General features: G+C 35.4%; 3 protein-coding genes across 4 annotated transcripts; 2 read left to right on the plus strand and 1 right to left on the minus strand.

The window, feature by feature from the left end:
- The first annotated feature begins 419 nt into the window (after positions 1-419).
- Positions 420-1,701, plus strand: LOC102616696 (hypothetical protein). The gene has a single exon (XM_006483373.4). It carries the CDS (start codon positions 641-643, stop codon positions 1,238-1,240), a length of 600 nt encoding a protein of 199 aa, XP_006483436.1. The 5' UTR covers positions 420-640; the 3' UTR covers positions 1,241-1,701.
- Positions 1,702-9,214: 7,513 nt separating this feature from the next.
- Positions 9,215-12,804, plus strand: LOC102616407 (hypothetical protein). The gene is made up of 5 exons (XM_006483372.3): positions 9,215-9,835; positions 11,630-11,686; positions 11,782-11,844; positions 11,929-11,997; positions 12,093-12,804. Exons 1-5 carry the CDS (start codon positions 9,479-9,481, stop codon positions 12,321-12,323), a joined length of 777 nt encoding a protein of 258 aa, XP_006483435.1. The 5' UTR covers positions 9,215-9,478; the 3' UTR covers positions 12,324-12,804.
- A 429-nt stretch (positions 12,805-13,233) lies between these two features.
- Positions 13,234-17,455, minus strand: LOC102615925 (aberrant root formation protein 4). Of its 2 annotated transcripts, none has more exons than XM_052436790.1 (14): positions 17,261-17,455; positions 16,867-17,025; positions 16,630-16,779; positions 16,443-16,515; positions 16,097-16,272; positions 15,929-15,988; positions 15,634-15,784; positions 15,481-15,540; positions 15,081-15,352; positions 14,930-15,001; positions 14,611-14,688; positions 14,326-14,532; positions 13,902-13,953; positions 13,234-13,572 (listed from the first exon to the last, which is right to left on the minus strand). In XM_052436790.1, exons 1-14 carry the CDS (start codon positions 17,345-17,347, stop codon positions 13,355-13,357), a joined length of 1,815 nt encoding a protein of 604 aa, XP_052292750.1. In that variant the 5' UTR covers positions 17,348-17,455; the 3' UTR covers positions 13,234-13,354. The 2 variants fall into 2 exon arrangements, with proteins under 2 accessions (XP_052292750.1, XP_052292752.1); XM_052436792.1 differs by having other exon boundaries at positions 16,867-17,128; positions 17,261-17,420.
- Positions 17,456-18,037: the final 582 nt, after the last annotated feature.

The following is an 18,037-nucleotide window of genomic DNA, read 5'->3' on the forward strand; positions in this document are numbered from 1 at the left end:
AATAATTAATTCGTAACAAATAATCCGCATGTAATATGATCAATATTAATAAAATTGACTTCTCAAAATAATAATAATAATAATAGGGAGTCCCTATGTCACATTGAATGTACCATACACAACTCATAAGAACCACATAAATTATAGGACCCATATAATTGTGTGGTTCTTGTTGATTGTGTATGGTACATTCAATGTAACATAGCAAAATCCATAATAATAATAATAATAATAATAATAATATTGAACCGACTCAAATTTCAAACCAATTTGAATTTACTTTCCGTTCGATCTTGGCAAATAACAGGAAACAATCAAACCGTGTAACACACGGACAATAAATGAGAGTGATTATTCTTCACATCCTTATCACCGCCTTGCCACGCTTTCTTTTCCCCTATAAAATCAGCCCCCTCTTCTCTAACAAAAACTCGTCAATTTCCTCGCTTCTAACCCTAATTCCTTCCTTTGAAACTATATCTCATTGTTATTCTTCCTTCTCTTCTTCCAAAACGCTGCGTTTGATTTGATATTTTCTACTCTCTGTTAGATAAATCCCAAATCTCTCGTCCTTCTCTCTTAAAATTTTTCATTCGTTTAGTTTTCTGATTTTCGATTTACGAATCGTTTTTCAGAAAAAATGACGGTCGCAGTTCTAAATCCTCAAGATTGTTTAAAAGATAACAGATTCAGTAAATTCCCTAAAGAAACCTTAATTTCATCTCCGCAGATGAAATTCCCCAAACACGCTTATAATCCTAACCGTACGGTGAACCGTGCGCACGCGAACCGCAGGAAACGCAGCCCACCGCCACCACGGCCTCAATCACGCGCCGCTGCGGCGGGCCCGCCACAGAAAACCTCTGCCAAAACCAACCTCGTGATGGGTCAAGTCAAGATCCTAAAACGCGGCGAGGAGCTCACCTCAACGGCGCCGTTTCAGGCACCACCAGTGAAAAAATCCGTCGAGAAGAAAGGTCAAAGTCAAATTCAAGACCCGGATCTAGGTTCCACCGAGCGGTTGGGTCCGGATCCGGAGTCGGTTCCAACTCAGATCCGTCTCACCGATTCAAAGAGCCGAGTCGGAGTTGCCTCGTTCTATGCGGGGTCTGCTTGCATCACCTCCCCTCCGCCGAGCTCGCTTCCTCTCCCAGCTTTCTTCACGAAGAAGACTGTCACCGTCAAAAACGACGACGCAACGACTGATCTGAGGAGGATTCTGAAGCTTGACTTGTTGTGAAGTTGGAAGTGAAAAGTGAAATAAAAGTTTCGTGGGCTTTGTTTGTTTTTTAGTTTGGGGTCTTCTGATTAACGATCTTATCCCTTATTTTTTCAAGGGGATGATGAAGATCGAATTGGCTGACTCCAACCTGGGTACTGACTAGTGTTTAGCTTTAAGCTGTAATAGCAGTAGTAGTGTTAATTTAGAATTTTAATGTATAGTTTTAAATTAGGGTTCAGCTCTGGGATATTGATAGGTGGTCTTGTTCTTCTTTAAGTTTGGTGTACTTGGTGGTTTTATTGTTTTTTTTTTCAAGTCTTATGTTTATTTTAATTAACATGTCATATGATGAAATTATAGGTATTATATGTCTGTGATTTTATTATTATCCTGTTGGGGGTTACTGGTTTGTACCTCTCTTTGATGGTGTAGTAAGCTGTACTTGCTTTGCTCTCCTTAATAAAAATTTATGTTTTATAGTGGTTTCTTCGTTATGCTTTATTCTATTTGATGGTGTAGTAAGTGGATTGATTTGATTTACATAGTGAACGGAATTTTAAATTTGTGATGGAACAGTTTGTAGTAAAAGTAATGAGAGATGGATTTTTTTTTGCCATCAACAGAGGCAGTATTTGGTTTCATGGCCTCCATAAATTTTGAATGTTCATTTTCGCACTACCCTTGATTAGATATGGTCTTGCTCTTGATGAAATCTCCGTTACGCTAGGAGGTCGAATTTTTGTTGCGGCAGCTGGTGATCAGGTAATTTTCCCAGTTGCAAAATCACAGTATGACCCTATTCAGTCTTTTTTGTATTGTAATTTTCTCACCTGGTGAAGGTAAATATCAAACCCAATTCTTAAAATGAGAATATCTGAAGTTATTGTTGAATAACTTCGGCCACGAGCGGATGAGAATGCCAGCTGTGGTATTTATGAAAAGCAGAAACAGGCTTGTTGAGCAACAAGGTTTTGGGCGCTTCCTGGAAGTTACAATATCATTGGGCGCCATGTCTTCAAACCAAATTTACTAAGAAAAGTATGAACAGGCTTGTTGAAGTAATTAGTTCTTCTAAAATGCTGTCGTCATCGAGGGATTGCAAATCTTATGAATCCAAAAACTGGCTCGGTGTGCTGTACTTAGCATTTGCATATCCAATTTGTTTATGTTTCCAAGTATTGGTGATTTCATTTTACGGCAATTTATGGGGAGCAGGCAGTTTGCTTTTTGTTGCATGTTACTGGTGAACTGCTATTGCGACCTACAGATTGCTAACTACTCTGTTCCTGTAAAAGAGCAGACGCTCAGAAAACTTAGTTTTCTAATTCAGCTGTCCGGTTAAAATTGCTGCTTCTGGAAGAGATTGTGAAAACTACAGCCTTGGCAAATACAGAAACTGTCTGGAGCTCACTTGGTGGGCCTATTTATGCTTTTGATTGAATTTAAACTGGTACTCGTGAACTTAAGAAAGGTGAAAGAAATATTATCTTTTCAGTTTGTGTCCGGAAAAATCTATTTTTCATTTCACCGTAAAACTTAGGTTTCTTTTTTCTCGACTGACAGATTGTGTGCAGAAAGGTGAAAGAAACATCATCTATATGATGATATCGTATTGTGTTTATGAAAGAGGACTAGTGATTCACTAATGTTGATAGCATTTTTCTGTTTCTGGTTGTTTTCAATGGGAGAAGCTGGTAAAATGCCAGCTGGTATGCATATAATTTGGCAGGTAGACAAATTTTAGAATTTTATTCTCTTCTTCTGTCTCACTGCAAATCAATTATTTCTTTTTTCCCCCTTGTTTTATAAGTGTGCTTAGCTTCTGCTATGGACAAGCATAAGTTGACCGGGTGGAAACTTTTATTGCAGCAGCATATTACCTTTTTAATGCAGTGGGAACGAATGAGAGCAGATGATGACTTTCAAGTGGGGAAATTTACCAGGGTCAGTTGTTTTGAACCTTTTTGTCTGTTAATTGTTAACACTGTGGTTCAAGTAGTGCATTTCAACTTTTCCCTATCTTTTGTAAATTTATATGGGGGTGGTGCTGTTCTCTCTCGCTCTCTGTGGTGATGCTTTTTGCTCTTCAGACTCTTTGACTGCAGCTGTAACTCCTGGAAACACATCAGATCGGCCTGAGCATCCAGAGGTCTTTGAACTGATATACCATTGTTTTTTTCTCTGTTTTATTAGTCTACTATAATAGCATAACTTTCCAAGTTAGAATCCAGAAAAGCAGACTCTCTGGTGATGTTTGTTTTTTCCATTGTTTTTTTTGGTTATCTTCAGTTGATGTTGAGTGACCTTCTTATAACTAACTTATCATATTGTTGTTGACCTCTCTCGGGGTCCACTTGATCCATAAATGCTTGCTCCTGAAATTGTGGATCTAAGTTCTAGTTTGTACTTGAGTCACTTATGCTATGTCTAAAATCTTGCTACCCTCCATCTGTCAATCAGACCAATTGTTTTAATTGCATTGGCTTTGATTTGGATTCCAAATATTATTTCTTGATTGGAGATTGGAATTGTGCATCTCTGTTCATTATCTATATTATCACATAAAATTTTTCAGAGAACTATGATAACTGTATCAAATCTTGAAATCCAAGTGCGAGTTCTAACAAAACTGATAGTATTTTATGCACATGTACAGGTAACTCTGTATATTGTAGTTAAGCTGTTTCATGTTTAGATTGTTTTCGTCTTCAGAGTCTTTTAAGAATCACTTGATGGCCACAACTTCTGTCTGCTTTGTGCATTTGTGGCGAAATACCTAGATTGGTTTGCATCCGCTCCCAGAAATAATTTTCTCTGTCGTTGGATATATTGAATTGGGTAGAGTACGCTCACCAACTTAGCATTACTCCAGTGTGTGTGGCTGCTATTGATGATGATGTTTAAATATTGCTGCTTCTTATATATAAGCTCTGAAGCAAGGCTCACCCTTAGCTCGTGAATATTATTGGTGGTGTCAATTATTGGGCCTAAAACAGTGTGTTCTCGGGTCCTGCAAAATTATGATTCTCCTCTATAATGAATCTAAACATCTACGAGGCAAGCGGCTCTCATAACTTTTATTTTTCCTGTCAAGAACTGTACTTTTTTGGATCTATACTCGTAAATACCCACCCAATTACGGACACGTTTGTTATAACTGTGGGTGCGAAATTTTCACAGCATTCCTTACGACAAAAGCTCCAATGAGAATCTGCTAAAATTGGGAAATTTCAGGGCTGAGAGCCGAGATACCGCATTATTGATGTTATTTATGAGAAAGGAAAGCACGATGTATAATGGTAGCTATAATGCTTTAGAAACTGACACCCCAAGTCCCCTTTAGTTCGGGCCACTTTGGTTTTCACTTTTGTAAAATGGACTTGCGGGCATGAAAAAAAAAGAACAAAAAGCAAAAAACATTTCAGTGCCGAGTGTTGTGTTTACTTTTTGGTGTGTGGGTCTGAATAGAGATGACGTTGCCGAAAGGCAGAGGGCTGTGTCACCCACGCTTTGCTTTTGCTAATTGTGCTGCGTGTGGAGCTTTTCAATGTGAATTGGAAAAACCATTGAACAGGCCAAGCACGTGATCAGGAGTCATTTAGCTGATGGAGTATTTTTTTAGGCGTGGGCTTCATTTATTATTCATTTTAAACTTCCATAAAACAGATATGGTCCAATTGTTAGCACAGTTTCGGTGGTAATTGGTGAGTTTTAATATTAGGGATGACAATCAGGTTTGTCATTATTAAATTTAAATTCATACAAAATTTAAATTATTAAATTTATCTGCAACCCGCACCAGGTTTTAATTTTTTTAAGAAAACTCACCTGCTGCGGGTTTTGATAATTACTAAATCTACAATGGTATCCGGTGGATTTTTTACAAGTTTATATATTTAAAATCACAAATATTCAATATATAAATTTACCATAATAATTTTAAATTCCACATAACATACTCAATTTTAAATTTAACCAATGTAAATGAAAAGTTAAAATTTCAACATCAATCCAACACAAATTCTTAAATTTAAGTATAAAATACACAAATCCATTTAAAAAAATCACAAACTAGTATCTAAAAATAACAATTACATTTCATAGTATCATTCAACACAAGCTCCAAGAGAAGATCTTCATTTCATTCACCATCATCAGCACTTATCCAACATGATGCCTACATTAATGATGAAAATTAATATTTTTTAAAGAATAATACTTTTCAAAAATTAATCCGAAAAAAAATTTAACTTAATTCATGCATTAAGTTAAAGAAAAATAGTTCATACAAAAACACTTTGGTTATTTGGCACTTTGCATAATTGCATTATTTTCTTTATATATTTTTAGGTTTAAATTTTTTCAATTAAAAATAGTTAAAAAAATGTTGCGGGTCTAGCGGATATCCGCCGGATATTGAGCTAATACTAAACCCACCCGCATTCAAGTACGGGTTTCAATTTGTAATATCAGACCCGCCCGCAACCGGCAAAATTATCCGCAGCGGGCGGGTTTGGCTGGATTTGTGGGTTTATGGGCACAATTGCCATCCGTACTTAATATGTTTTAGGATCTCGAAATTTGCTATTCGAGTTCTTGATTTTTTTATTTTAATTAGAGCCAATTATATTGTATATTTTAATATTTTATTTTTATTGTAATTGTGATTTAATTTCCCTTCTTAAGTTAACGTGGGAAAGTAAGTTCACTTTAATATAAATAGAGAGATTTTGTTTTCATAACTTCAACTTTTACTTATTGAAAAAAATACTTCTTTCCTTTGTGATTATCTATTAAAATATCCCTTGTAGAATTGATTAGAGTGCTATTTAATTCGTTTAAAGTTAAAAATTAGAACAAGAGCTAATCACATTTCAATTAGAACATAACTTAATTGCACTACTTTGCTCCAATACTAAAAAAATATTTAGTGTTTTTCTATCCTATCAATTTACCTTTACTATCCGGCTCTGTTAATGGAGGGTTGGAAATAATTGTCTATTGATATATGCAAGTGTTAAATTAATTAATTTTATTTACATATAAAACATGTTAACTTGGATATAGTTGTTAACGAAGGGGACTGACAACTTGACAATAATTTCTCATGCTCATCATATGACTATATTGTTTCTTTCTCCTATCGCCGGTTTTGTATTTTGTCTCTTAATTTTTTGAACTCTTTGAATTTTTTTTTAACCAGACATTTACAGTTTAATTACTTGAGCTTATGCTTCCAGGAGTCTTTTATTTAATTAATTATCTAAATTTGAATAGAGAGATGAGAGATTAAGAAAATTGACCTTTAAAAAAAAAATTCCGAGGTCATTCTGCATGATCTTATAGTGAGTATTGAAGAATGAAAGGTGAAAGGACTGATGGAGAAATTTCATTCTTCAAAATAAGGATGGTCACTTTCAGGTTTTTATATTAGGATATTTCAATATAATATTTAAAGATAAGAGTGTGTAAATTAAAATGAAGAAAATGTTATTTTGAACTATCGTAAGACAAAAACGTTAATAATATGAACAATAGTAGGATCAGGCTACGGTGTAATTATGGTACCGTGACACAATTACATTCAGCCGTTGGATGCACTTGAATTGGTGGGGTCCATTAGCATCCAACCGCTGGATACAACTATGACACGGTACTACAGTTGCACTACAGTTTTCCCCACAATAATATATCACAATGTTGCTGGATACAACTATGGCACGGTACTACAATTGCACTACAGGTTTCCCCACAATAATATATCATAATGTTACTGTAATATACATAATGTCGATATATATATATATATTTGTATTTTCCGATTGCTTTACTGCCGCTCAAGTAGCAATGCTCTCAAAATAATGTTGCCATAATGGTGGAGTAGCATAGGTCCAATTTTTTTTACAGTAAGAAAATATCGTCAGATTATTTGGAAATCCAACTTCTGACCAAGAGGTGAGTTTGCCAAACTTGAATCAAAAATCAAAATTTTAATAATTAGAAAAATGTGATTCATACGGACGAACTCGCGTACAAAATTCTCATACCCGTAAAGTTGTTCTACGCATGTTAAACAACGGGAATATACCTTTTGGCAGCGACAAGAGCGTGCGTACCGAGCCAATTTATTTGACTGAGAATTATATAAGAGTCTACACTGTTCCTTTTTTTAACACTAAGTTTTGTTTCTTAATTTAAGAGTTTAATTTTTAGATGGGTTATTATTATTTTATTATTTTAAAAATTGTCAAATATCAAATGATTACAATAAGTATTGTCTCTTATAATTTTCCTACTGTATTTTTATAAAAATATTATTTTACTACTTTTTTATTATAACCGTTAGTTGATCAATTAGTTGACTAACAAAATATTAATTTCACCCTTTATGATAAAAAAATTACTTGAAACTTATTTACAAAATAAATTTGTAATATATTTATTAAAATAGATATAAAATACCAACATAATTTTTTTCGTTGGAATTATGGAAATGAAGCTTATTTATAAAATAAATTTGTCTTCTTATTTTTGAATGAAGCTTATTTTTTTTAATCATGAAGGGTAAATTTAGTATTTTGTTAGTCAATTAACGAGTCAATTAACAGTTGTAACAGAAAAATAGTAAAATAATATTTGTTATAACGAAAAAGTAGTAAAATGATATTTTTATAAAGATATAATAAAAAAAATGATAGATGATAATACTTGTTGTAATTATTTAATATTTGATAAGTTTTGAAGTAGTAAAATGATAATAATTTATTTTTAAATTATTATTCTAAATTCTTCTCTTTTAAGTTTTCAGTTACCTTCGCTCGCGGTGGCTTAAGTTAAGTATTAATTATCGTATTAACCTCAAATCGGGGGGAATATACACACATGGAGAGTTAAATTTATTTATATAATATCTAAAAATCCTTCCGGATATTTATTACTGGGACGCGGTCATAATACTCCCTAATAAGTGTACAAAAAAAAGTATCAAATTCGATGGGCTATAGAGAAACGTCAAATAACCCAATCTTTTACTGGATGACATGGCAACAGTTCATTGGCAGGCAGCTACAGAACTGTACGAGTGGAACCGTACCTCTTCAATTGGGTCAAGAAATTGCCAAAAGGACGTTCGGTTATCAGTTTACGAAGCCCTAGAAGCTCTATCCCCAAATTTACAAAAGCAAGTTTGTCAGCGCCACCTGGCACCCTGGACCCCACCCTTCCGCACTCTAAAACGAAGGACAAATACGGAAAGAGAAACTCGCGAAGGAAAACGACCTAAAATTAGGGTAAATTTGACCAAATAGTCTGAATTAAATAATTAATGCCCCTAAGTAAGATGGGCGTTAATAAAATTTCGACCACAGTAGACGGCTTAATGATTGTAGCAGACGATCATCCCCTTAAAGACCATTATAGATGAGTTTTATTACTCTGTATCATATTCAGAGGTATTGTTATTTAAAATCATATTTCGAGAGACAAAGTTTAAAAATCAAATACAATATATAATTTTTTGAGATTATAGTATTTTTAATTTCAATAAAATATGAGTATTTAAAAGAATTTTAAACGACTAATTTTGCAGAAAAAGCTAATCATGTGTAATAAGAGCAAATATTTATATTTCAACTCTTGTTATATTTTGTAATATATCTATATTTTTTGAATTACATCATCTGCTGCTAAGATACATAAAAAAAAAAATAGTTAAAGACTTAGAGTACACCTCCAAAATAACATAGACTACAAGAGTTGAAAAAAAATTAGACAACAAGGTCAACTTTGTACATAAAACGAAATTTTGGCAAGATATATTATTATTCTATTTTAAATTTCAGTTCTTTTACTAAAAGAAAAGTTTAAGTTATGTCATCTTCATGAATTAGACTAAACTTTTGGGCCATTCCTATAAATATCTTTAAAAAAGGGGCAAAAACAAGTTAAAATTTAAACACTATTATAAAAGCACGAGGTTGGAAGAACAAAGCCAATTAACTGGAATCTACTCATCCACACAAACAAATAATAAAAAAAAAAACCAACCCAATAAAATAAAATAAAAAAACCAACCCTCAAATATATAAACAACACAACGCCCATCTCAGTCATTTTCTTTCTTTTCTCTTACTAACTTTTCTCTCGTTCTTCTTCGCCACCTCCCTCCTCGTAACCTCCCCTCTTCGTATCTCTCTATATACGTATACATACAGTTTTGTATATCTATATATTCAATCAGTCGGTGTATCTTTTTCGATGATGGTGGCCATGGTGAAGGACGAGTGGGTGCGGGCTGCGATGATGGACGACAGTGTGGTGGTCGAGCTGTTGGTGAGGTTGAAGAAGCAGACGAATCACGTCGTTAAATCTGAGGCGGAGGCAGTGGCGGTACCGCTGAGATGGGGGATACGTCAGCGGAGGTCGAGGTCTTCGAGATGTGACGCCGTTTCGATGAGGAGAAAAGATGCAGCTGATTCAGCTAACAATAGTATGAGAGCTAGTCCTACCACGCCACTCTCTTGGAGCGGTGGTGGAAGCGGCGGCGCCGCCTCTCCCTCCGCCACTGCTGACGAGGAAACCAGCCGCCACCAAACCTCCGCCGTCAGATCTAAGGTCTGTCCATCTCTGTATCTCTTGCTCCCTTCATGTCTCTATCTTCTCCTCTTCTCTTCTAGTGACCTGATCTTTTGGAGCGTCACGTTGTGACGTGGCGTCGCATGTTTGGTTTTTGACGGAAATGACCTTTTTGGCTTTGTTTATTTACTCCTTCCGTTTTATGTTTAGCGAGTCCACGGAGTTTCGGAGGATGATTTTTTTGGCCTTTTTCTTCTATGACCTTTTTCCCCCTCTTAATCGCCTTATTCTCACGATAATTGGAATTACGCCGATTATATTATTCCATTTCCGTCTGAAAAATACATGTCATCAGCTGATAGCTGATGGGGCTAAATCTGTCCATCTGGAAGAACTTTTTTATTTTCTCACATTTTTTGTTTCACCTAAAATGATCCAACAGTTGGTAATTTGATCTTTCCGATCAACGGGATTAAGCTAACCGTCCGTTTTGTTTGTAAGGAGTGTATTTTCACGTAGTTGGACGAAACTCCCCCTGTGGCACAGTGTCATCTTCACGTGGGGTCGGCTGATTTGAAAGTGGCTCGCGTTTTCCTCTCGCCTCTTTCCGTTCACCTGTCATTCTTTGTTCAAGCGTTAAATTGACCAAATCGCCCATCTTCACGCTTAGTTAGATCCTGTTAACTGCACGCGTTTCTAGAAAGGACAGCTTCGTCAGATGTGAAAAATATTCATTGGCCACTCCCCGACTCCACCCCCTCACCTTCGTAGCCAAGAAGTTTCCCACATTTGAAACGATCTTGGTTCGAGTGTGTCTCTCGTGGCCAAAATTACCATTTTGAAGTCTAAATCTGTTGACTTAACCCTCCATAGCGAGGGGGTTCTATCGTCATAAATGTTTTTGGTGTGGACCACAGTTTTACTAGTGGGGCCGAGTTATGAGCTTCTCAGGTCTGCGTTTTAGTGGCAGATTCCCGCAAAATACGTTTCGTGTAGGGGGGCAATAATCGGGTGAGACGGTGCTGGATTTTGATAAATCAACTTGTGATGAGGGGCCGTTGGATTAGATAGTTTATTCTGTTTTCCCCCCACCTTTTGTTTTTTCTTTTTTTCATTTTGCCCTTTTTGACTTTTGATATGGTGGGGGGTGAACTTTGTTCGGAGAAGGATAGGTAGTGACCCATTTACGCGCCGGCCTCCGCAGAGGGGGTCATGTGAGCGTCACGTGAGCGATAAAGAAATGATATTTCATGTGATACCACGTGGCTATTATGATGTGGCGATATTTTATTGGATTACTGTTGTTCCGGACGGCGGTGTTCGCAACGGAGGAGCAGCGTTTATTATGTTGCAGTGCACAGTCAATAATAGACAGCTCTAAATCTGCCAGCTGTTAGCGGGTTTAAGGTTGCAATGTTTTCTTCTCGATAGCGTAGCGTCTGATAGTTGCATTATCTTTTGGTGCCTCTGAAGAGGGGCGATTTTATTAGACGTTAACGGGGGGCTATTCGTTAGTGATTGTGTACACGTGTACCGACATCATTGGTTTTCGTTTTGCTTGGATTAAAAAACTAGAGACGTGTGTCGTGAATCTTGTTACCGCGGAACTAAATCGGCGTGTCTCGAGTAGTTTGCAAGAAATTTTAATGGGCCCCAGAAACTTTGAGCCTATCAATTGTTATGAGTCCTATTCCTTTTTCTTTTTGTTTTTGCTTCAATCTTTAAAATGTGAGTGGGTCCTGCGCTTTTTTGTTTTTTAATTTTTTTAATCAGCTGTGTTTTCCTACTGTTTTTGTATCTGCTCGTTGGTTCATTTTTGTTAATTAATTGCAGGGTACTGCCACAAATGAAACCACTGGCAACAGTACCAAGAGATCCAGAAAGAAAAAGGTAAACATTTCATGAGCTTTGTGTAAATCATCGTGATTAGATGATGAATGGATTTGGATTTATTTTAATCTTGGAATTTGTTAACTTTGCTCCAGACATTTGCTCAACTAAAAGAAGAAGAGGGTTTTCTCTTAAAGGAGAGAATACATTTGAACAAGGTTTGGTCATCGTGCTTCTTGCTGCTGAATTTAAATTCGAATAATGTTTCATTTATCTCTGTATTAACATATATCATTCAACAGGAATTAGAAACCCTACGTGCTACTTATAAGATACAGAGTGCCAAAAATGAGAACCTGAAAAGAATCAAGGTGATTTCCCTCTCGCCTTGCACCGCCACTATGAACCTTTCACCGTTTCTTGTCTTGATTGTGGCTCTTATTAATGAAAATGTTATAATTTGCAGCTTGATTTGGGATTAGATTCCGGAAAGAACTCGAGTGAAAGTCATGTCGATAATGGATTAGCCTCTTCGACATTCCCATCTCAGTCAGCCATCATTGATCTTCCACGATTGGAATATTGTGAAACACACGAGGTTGTTCCAGCCCACTCTAGCCTCTGCTTGCTACCCGATCTAAATATGACGCCAGCTGAGGATGATTCTGCCTCTGAGACTCTATACGGGATGAGTTGAAAACAAAACAAATATAATCGATTGATTCTGTTTTTCCAACACCACATTGCTACAGTATTGCAGAAACAGCAGCATGGCCCACTTTTCTTATTGGGGAAAAAAAAAATTGATTGCCAAGGAGAAGTTTGGCGAGGCCAAAGAACTGTCTACAAAATGTAAGTATTGTACCTTGAGCAAATTTATAGGTATATGACTCTTAAAGCTTTTTCTTCAATTATAAATTCTTGGAAGGAAAAGCTGACTAGTCGTGAAGAAGATTTTGAGGGTAGTTTAGACATAGAGCCGGTAGTAGGAAGAGAGAAGTTCTTGTGTTGTAGCAAGTTCCCAATTCCTCCGAAATTCTTTGGGGTAACCCCTCATTACTTCTTGTTTCGGAAATATGTAGAAAAATAACTTTTGTTCGACATTCTTTGTAGCTAGACAGCTGTTGGGACAATTCTGCTCAGGCTTTCCAAACTAATTTTACAATTTTGTTCTTTTAGACTTTAGATCAATTTACACATTTTCGAGCTTTGTCTTTTAATATATAATCAGTTATCGTTGCAGAAAGTTTTATGACTTTATAAAATCACGCAATTAAAGCAGAACCTACTTACAGTTTACAATTTAAATCGAGTATGATATTAAAACTGGCCTTGATGTGTTGCCGGAAGATCTTCCATGGAACATTGCAAGGAAAGTGTTGTTTTACAAAAGATGCTACTTGTGAAGAAAATCAATTGTTTCCAAATAAAATAATTGCTTGGTCTCCATGCCTCGAGGCTTTCAGCAATTGATGGTGCCAGCAGTAGCCCAAGTGGCTCGATAGAAAAGAACTGAGGCCGAATAGCAAGCCCAGGCTTTATTTGGCATTTCTAATGAGCAGTCTACACCATTTTATATAACGTAAAATTTTGGAAAAACCTTGATGTCACCCACTAAATATAAGCAGTTTAATGTTTATAAAAAATTACAAAATCTAATGTACAAATTTAGATGTACATACGCCCATCTACTAATTAAGCATAAAAAAATTGAACATACAAGAGAAGTCAGGCAAATTGTTTCAATTTGTCTTCAACAAGTTCAATACATCTATACAAAACTAAGACGATAGGGTTTAGGGTGCATTCTGTATCAACGGCCAATCGATCATAATCATCCTTGTTCTCTGCCGCAATGCCTGTCAATAAGGTTCGAAGAGGCAGAAGCCACTCATTGTAAGCCTTCTTTAAATTGCTCTTTGATAGTACCTCACTGTTGTTTTCCTCTGTTCCATGTTAAAAAAAAAAAAAAAAAAAGCAGCCAATATGCGCAATGTCAAACTTTTATATTTCCTCTAATAATATTTAGAAAATTGAAAATGACAAGCCATTAGTAACTATGTTTGTTGGATTAAAGGGCAGTTTTCTCTGTAAAAGGTAAGAACACGCTACTCTTGCACTCACACATCACCAAATTGATAAAATATGTGTCAGTTACTGATTTATCTAAAACAGAAACAAGCATCCGTACACAGAAGACAAGTGAATGGTAAAAAAAAGTATAGCATGTAGCATCAGAAACCTTATCTTCCTAAGCTTTTGAAATTCAATTTACCTTTCAATTCCATTAGCAAGACAAATCTGTAAAGATTCAGCGCAGATAGAACCTGTGAACCATCACAGCAGCAGACACGTCATGCAAACGAAAAAAAAAGGAAAAAATTTGGTTAAGAAAGATGAGCATTCAACTAGCCTGCAGTGATATAAATGAGGCACATGGCAGAAAATAAAGAAATTCAATAATAGAATCGCTCCTAGTTAGGAATTAAATCGAAACCTAAGATGCATGTTAACAAATATGTCACACAAAGCCATATGAAAGTTTTCTGAGGATTGCAGGTTTCTTAAATATTTAAAAGAAAATCTTGACAGCAATTTTTTTTAATCAAGAATAATGGCCAAATATATATATATATATAACACAGCATTTCAAGCAGCAAAAATAAAACCAAAAGAAACTGAAGTAGTGAAAGCTGTACCGCATCACCATACTCTGGAAGGGGTGGAGGTCCTCCAGTTGAGGGCTTCAAAACTAAATCTACTAATTCAAGGACAACTGCAGGCCAAAAAAATGTATTTGGGCATGCTTCATTTTCCCCTTGCTGGACTTCCTCGTTTCCTATTGATTTTCTTTTGTTTCTTTCCTTAAGGACTTCCTGTCTGACAATATCTAGAAGAACTGCAATCTACATTCCATTGTAGCAACTACTTCAGAAAATAAATTCAATTTTGTAAATCATGTAACCAACTTGAAATGTGTTTACCATAGAGGAAGAGTCACAATTAGTCATCAGAGCTTTTAAAACATCAAACTTCTCAGAATATGGAACCTCAGCAATCACCTGGTTTATGTGACAAACTGATATAAGTTTTATAATAATTCTAGAAAAATGAATATAATGTAAATTATGCAAGGTAAACAAATACATTTAAATTTTAAACTTCATGATAAAAAGTTGAAATAACAAGGTAAGTTAAAGCCAACCCCCCCCCCCCCCCCCCCCCCCTCAACGTCTACAAATGCTGCATAAAACTTGTACGTGGATGATAACTTTTGCACCTTCTAAACACCATAAAACTCACCCTTTTAAGTGCATCAAAAGCATTCTTTCTCAGTGTTGAACTTTGTGCATACATGATGACCATTATAACACCCTGAAATTCATTTTAAAACTATCATAATGGAGATAATGGTGGATATGGAAGAATACGAACACAACATGAATGAGACTACCTGCAAAGCTGCAAAGACACTAGGCATATTAGAAGCGAAGTCACTATGATCACTGTCACTTTTCTGGTAGTTATTTCCATCTGTTATATGAAGCAAGAAATCGATAGCATGTTTCTTGAATTCCCATGACAGCTTTCTAGAAGGGAATATGTGCTTTAACATGGCAATGGCTTGCCACTTTTTTGTCTGATTGCTTTGAAGTTCACCCTTGAGAGCAGTCAAATCCTCACCAGCAGCTTGAACAACCTGGTCAGACATAGAGCCCCATATCACTGCATCAACATGGCAAACACAAAAGCAACCCAAATCAAAGGTCTTCAATTGATCAATAATGAAAAAACAATATTTGGAAAAACTAATAATAAGAATGAAGAAAATTGGTAAGTGAAAAACACAAAACCTGAAAGAGACGCGCCTTGTTCAACATTGGATAAACAACTCATAAAATCATCTTCATTGTCTGGGCACCGGAATATAAACGTAACAGTAAGAACAAGTAAAAATTTTTCAAGCTTGTTAGGATGGTGAAACTGTGGTTACTTCGAGAATTTACCTCCGACAACCAAGCTAGTCATAGTGTCAACATCATTCCCTGATATTAAACCAAGATATGATAAATGACAATATGGCAAGAAGCCTGATAATTGTGACACCAAAGGAATGCATCTTGGGGATTTATGGTCCATGCTGACTGAAACAAGGACCTGTGCATATAATAAATGTATCTTACTTAAGACACGCATGCACATTAAACAAGATATAAAGATGGTCATGAATATAGTTCATGCAGGAAACTAAGTAGCTGTAAATAGAAAAACAGAAGTGCTCAAACAATAGAGGGGAGTCACCATAATTTGGAGAACATATAGACCAAGAAGAGCCCGAAGTTTTTCATTCATTCTGCCCTCCTGTCACAGACAAAATTGAAAGGTCATAATAATATGATTGAAAGTGCAAAGAAAATCTTTAAAATAGCCCCCAAAATATGAGAATGAAATAATGAAAGCCTCAAAAACCAATTTCAAGCAAACTTGACGGATAGCATCAGCAATGCCTATGGCTTGATCAAACAAATGCTGACATTCTCTATTTTCATCATCTTCCTCTAATGACACAGTCTTTAAAACCTTAAGAATAACAGGAACTGCTACTTTTGCTTGCTCAAAGTGGCGCCTCTGAGTGGAAAGTAATACTGAAAATCAAAGAACTAACAATTTTCTTATTGATCATCAATAGGAGAAAATGTTCCTTTGCAAAAAAATTTCAAAAATCCAAAATTTAAGCACATGTCCATCCACACTATACACAAACATACTTAATTAGTCAAAGAAACAAATTTCCTTAGCTAGTAAAAAATGTTACCTTTCAAGAGACCACTTAAAAGAGGAACAAAATAATCACATTCCTTGATAGTTTTAATCGAAGAATCCAATGCCTGATCCATCAATAACAAAATTAGCGAAGGACTAAAGCAATGAATCTAAAGATCAAAATTTGAAGATCAACAAAGGCACAACTAGAATTGACATCAAACATCTGAACGGCATACCTCACAAAGAATTGAAAGCATGTCTCGTGGACTACATGTTGCCACAAGCTTATCAATGATACTGTTAGCAATCTCTGAACAGCTACTGGACAACCCAGCAAACTTCGTCACTGCCTTTGGTAACTCAAATGACAGTGAATCTATTATCGCCTGTCAGAACACGAACAAAACCCACAATCTCACAAACGAACCAAAACATTTATTCAACATAAAAAAAATAATAAATAAAAATAAAACCTGGTCCAGTGAAGGAGTACATAGAAACTCATGTATCTCTGCGAGAATTTCAGATGCATTCTTCGAGTCTGATTCAATGGAATCTGAAACTGAATCAAGGAATTTGACAAGTTCTGCGACAGAGTTATCGGACTGACTGATATTTCCGCATTCAAATGCCTACAAGTTTGGTAGAAAATTTCCAATATCAGCTTCGTGTGTGCAATTGCTTCTTAAATTTGATTAGCTCAGCTTAAATGACGTCGTGCAGTTGTATTTTGAACTATGAACATCATGAGATACAATAAGAACGATAAGGTCGTGTACTTTCACTTTACTTTATTTGTTTATTATTATTGTTTTTCAAGATATTCAGGGCAATGAGTGAAGTAGGGAGGGTGACGTGAACGCTTACTTTGGAGATTGAAGTTAGGATTTCTTGAAGGCGAAGCAAGGGGTGCTGATCGGAGGAAGAATCGTGACCGTCGATCTCAGCTGACATGGTGGCGCTGCAATTCTAATTTCAAATTTCTCGATTTCTCTTCACCAGTTCACTCGTTAAATCGACAACGAAATCACTCTGCTGTTTCGTAGTCTCGACTAGACTGGGCAAAAAAACTGTATTCTTAACAAAATTAAACCGAACCGACGGTTCGATTTTAATTTTTTTTAAAAATCGAAATATATTATTTATAAAAAAATTAAAATACTAATTCGGTATTCAGTTTATTCAATTGAATCGAAAAATTAAATCGAATAATCGAATCATTGTTATTATTTTTATTTGTCTTTACAATATTATGTTTATATAGATGGAGTATTAGAGTTTGTTATGTATTTTGAAATCTTAATATTTCATATTTTGTGAGTAGTGAGTATCTTATTAGTGGTTAGTAAGATATTAGTAATAAAATATATTTTGAATACTTTATATTTATTGTTAATATTGTAATGAAATTATGATGAATTAATTGTTGAAAAAATTTATGACATTCATGAGGTTTGATAGGCTAAAAATTTAAAAATTCAAAATAAGCTCAATAGGTCTAGAACAAAAAAAAATCGAACTAAACCGATTTAAAAAGATCCGTTTGAGTTCAGTTCTTATTGAGTTTAATTTTTATTCAGTTTTTTTTTATAAAATAACCGATTTAAATCAGTCTTGTTTAATTTCGATCCGAACCGTACTCAC

Source organism: Citrus sinensis, chromosome 1 (assembly GCF_022201045.2).
Source record: "Citrus sinensis cultivar Valencia sweet orange chromosome 1, DVS_A1.0, whole genome shotgun sequence".
Taxonomy (NCBI): Eukaryota; Viridiplantae; Streptophyta; class Magnoliopsida; order Sapindales; family Rutaceae; genus Citrus; species Citrus sinensis.

Coding starts and splice junctions, on each gene's coding strand:
- LOC102616696 (XM_006483373.4), top strand. CDS start 641: ATGACGGTCGCAGTTCTAAATCCTCAAGATTGTTTAAAAGATAACAGA.
- LOC102616407 (XM_006483372.3), top strand. CDS start 9,479: ATGATGGTGGCCATGGTGAAGGACGAGTGGGTGCGGGCTGCGATGATG. Junction 9,836..11,629: donor CCTCCGCCGTCAGATCTAAG/GTCTGTCCATCT, acceptor AATTAATTGCAG/GGTACTGCCACAAATGAAAC. Junction 11,998..12,092: donor AGAACCTGAAAAGAATCAAG/GTGATTTCCCTC, acceptor TATAATTTGCAG/CTTGATTTGGGATTAGATTC.
- LOC102615925 (XM_052436790.1), bottom strand. CDS start 17,347: ATGTCAGCTGAGATCGACGGTCACGATTCTTCCTCCGATCAGCACCCC. Junction 17,026..17,260: donor TCCTAACTTCAATCTCCAAA/GTAAGCGTTCAC, acceptor CCAAACTTGTAG/GCATTTGAATGCGGAAATAT. Junction 15,989..16,096: donor GTCAAGTTTGCTTGAAATTG/GTTTTTGAGGCT, acceptor TGTCTGTGACAG/GAGGGCAGAATGAATGAAAA.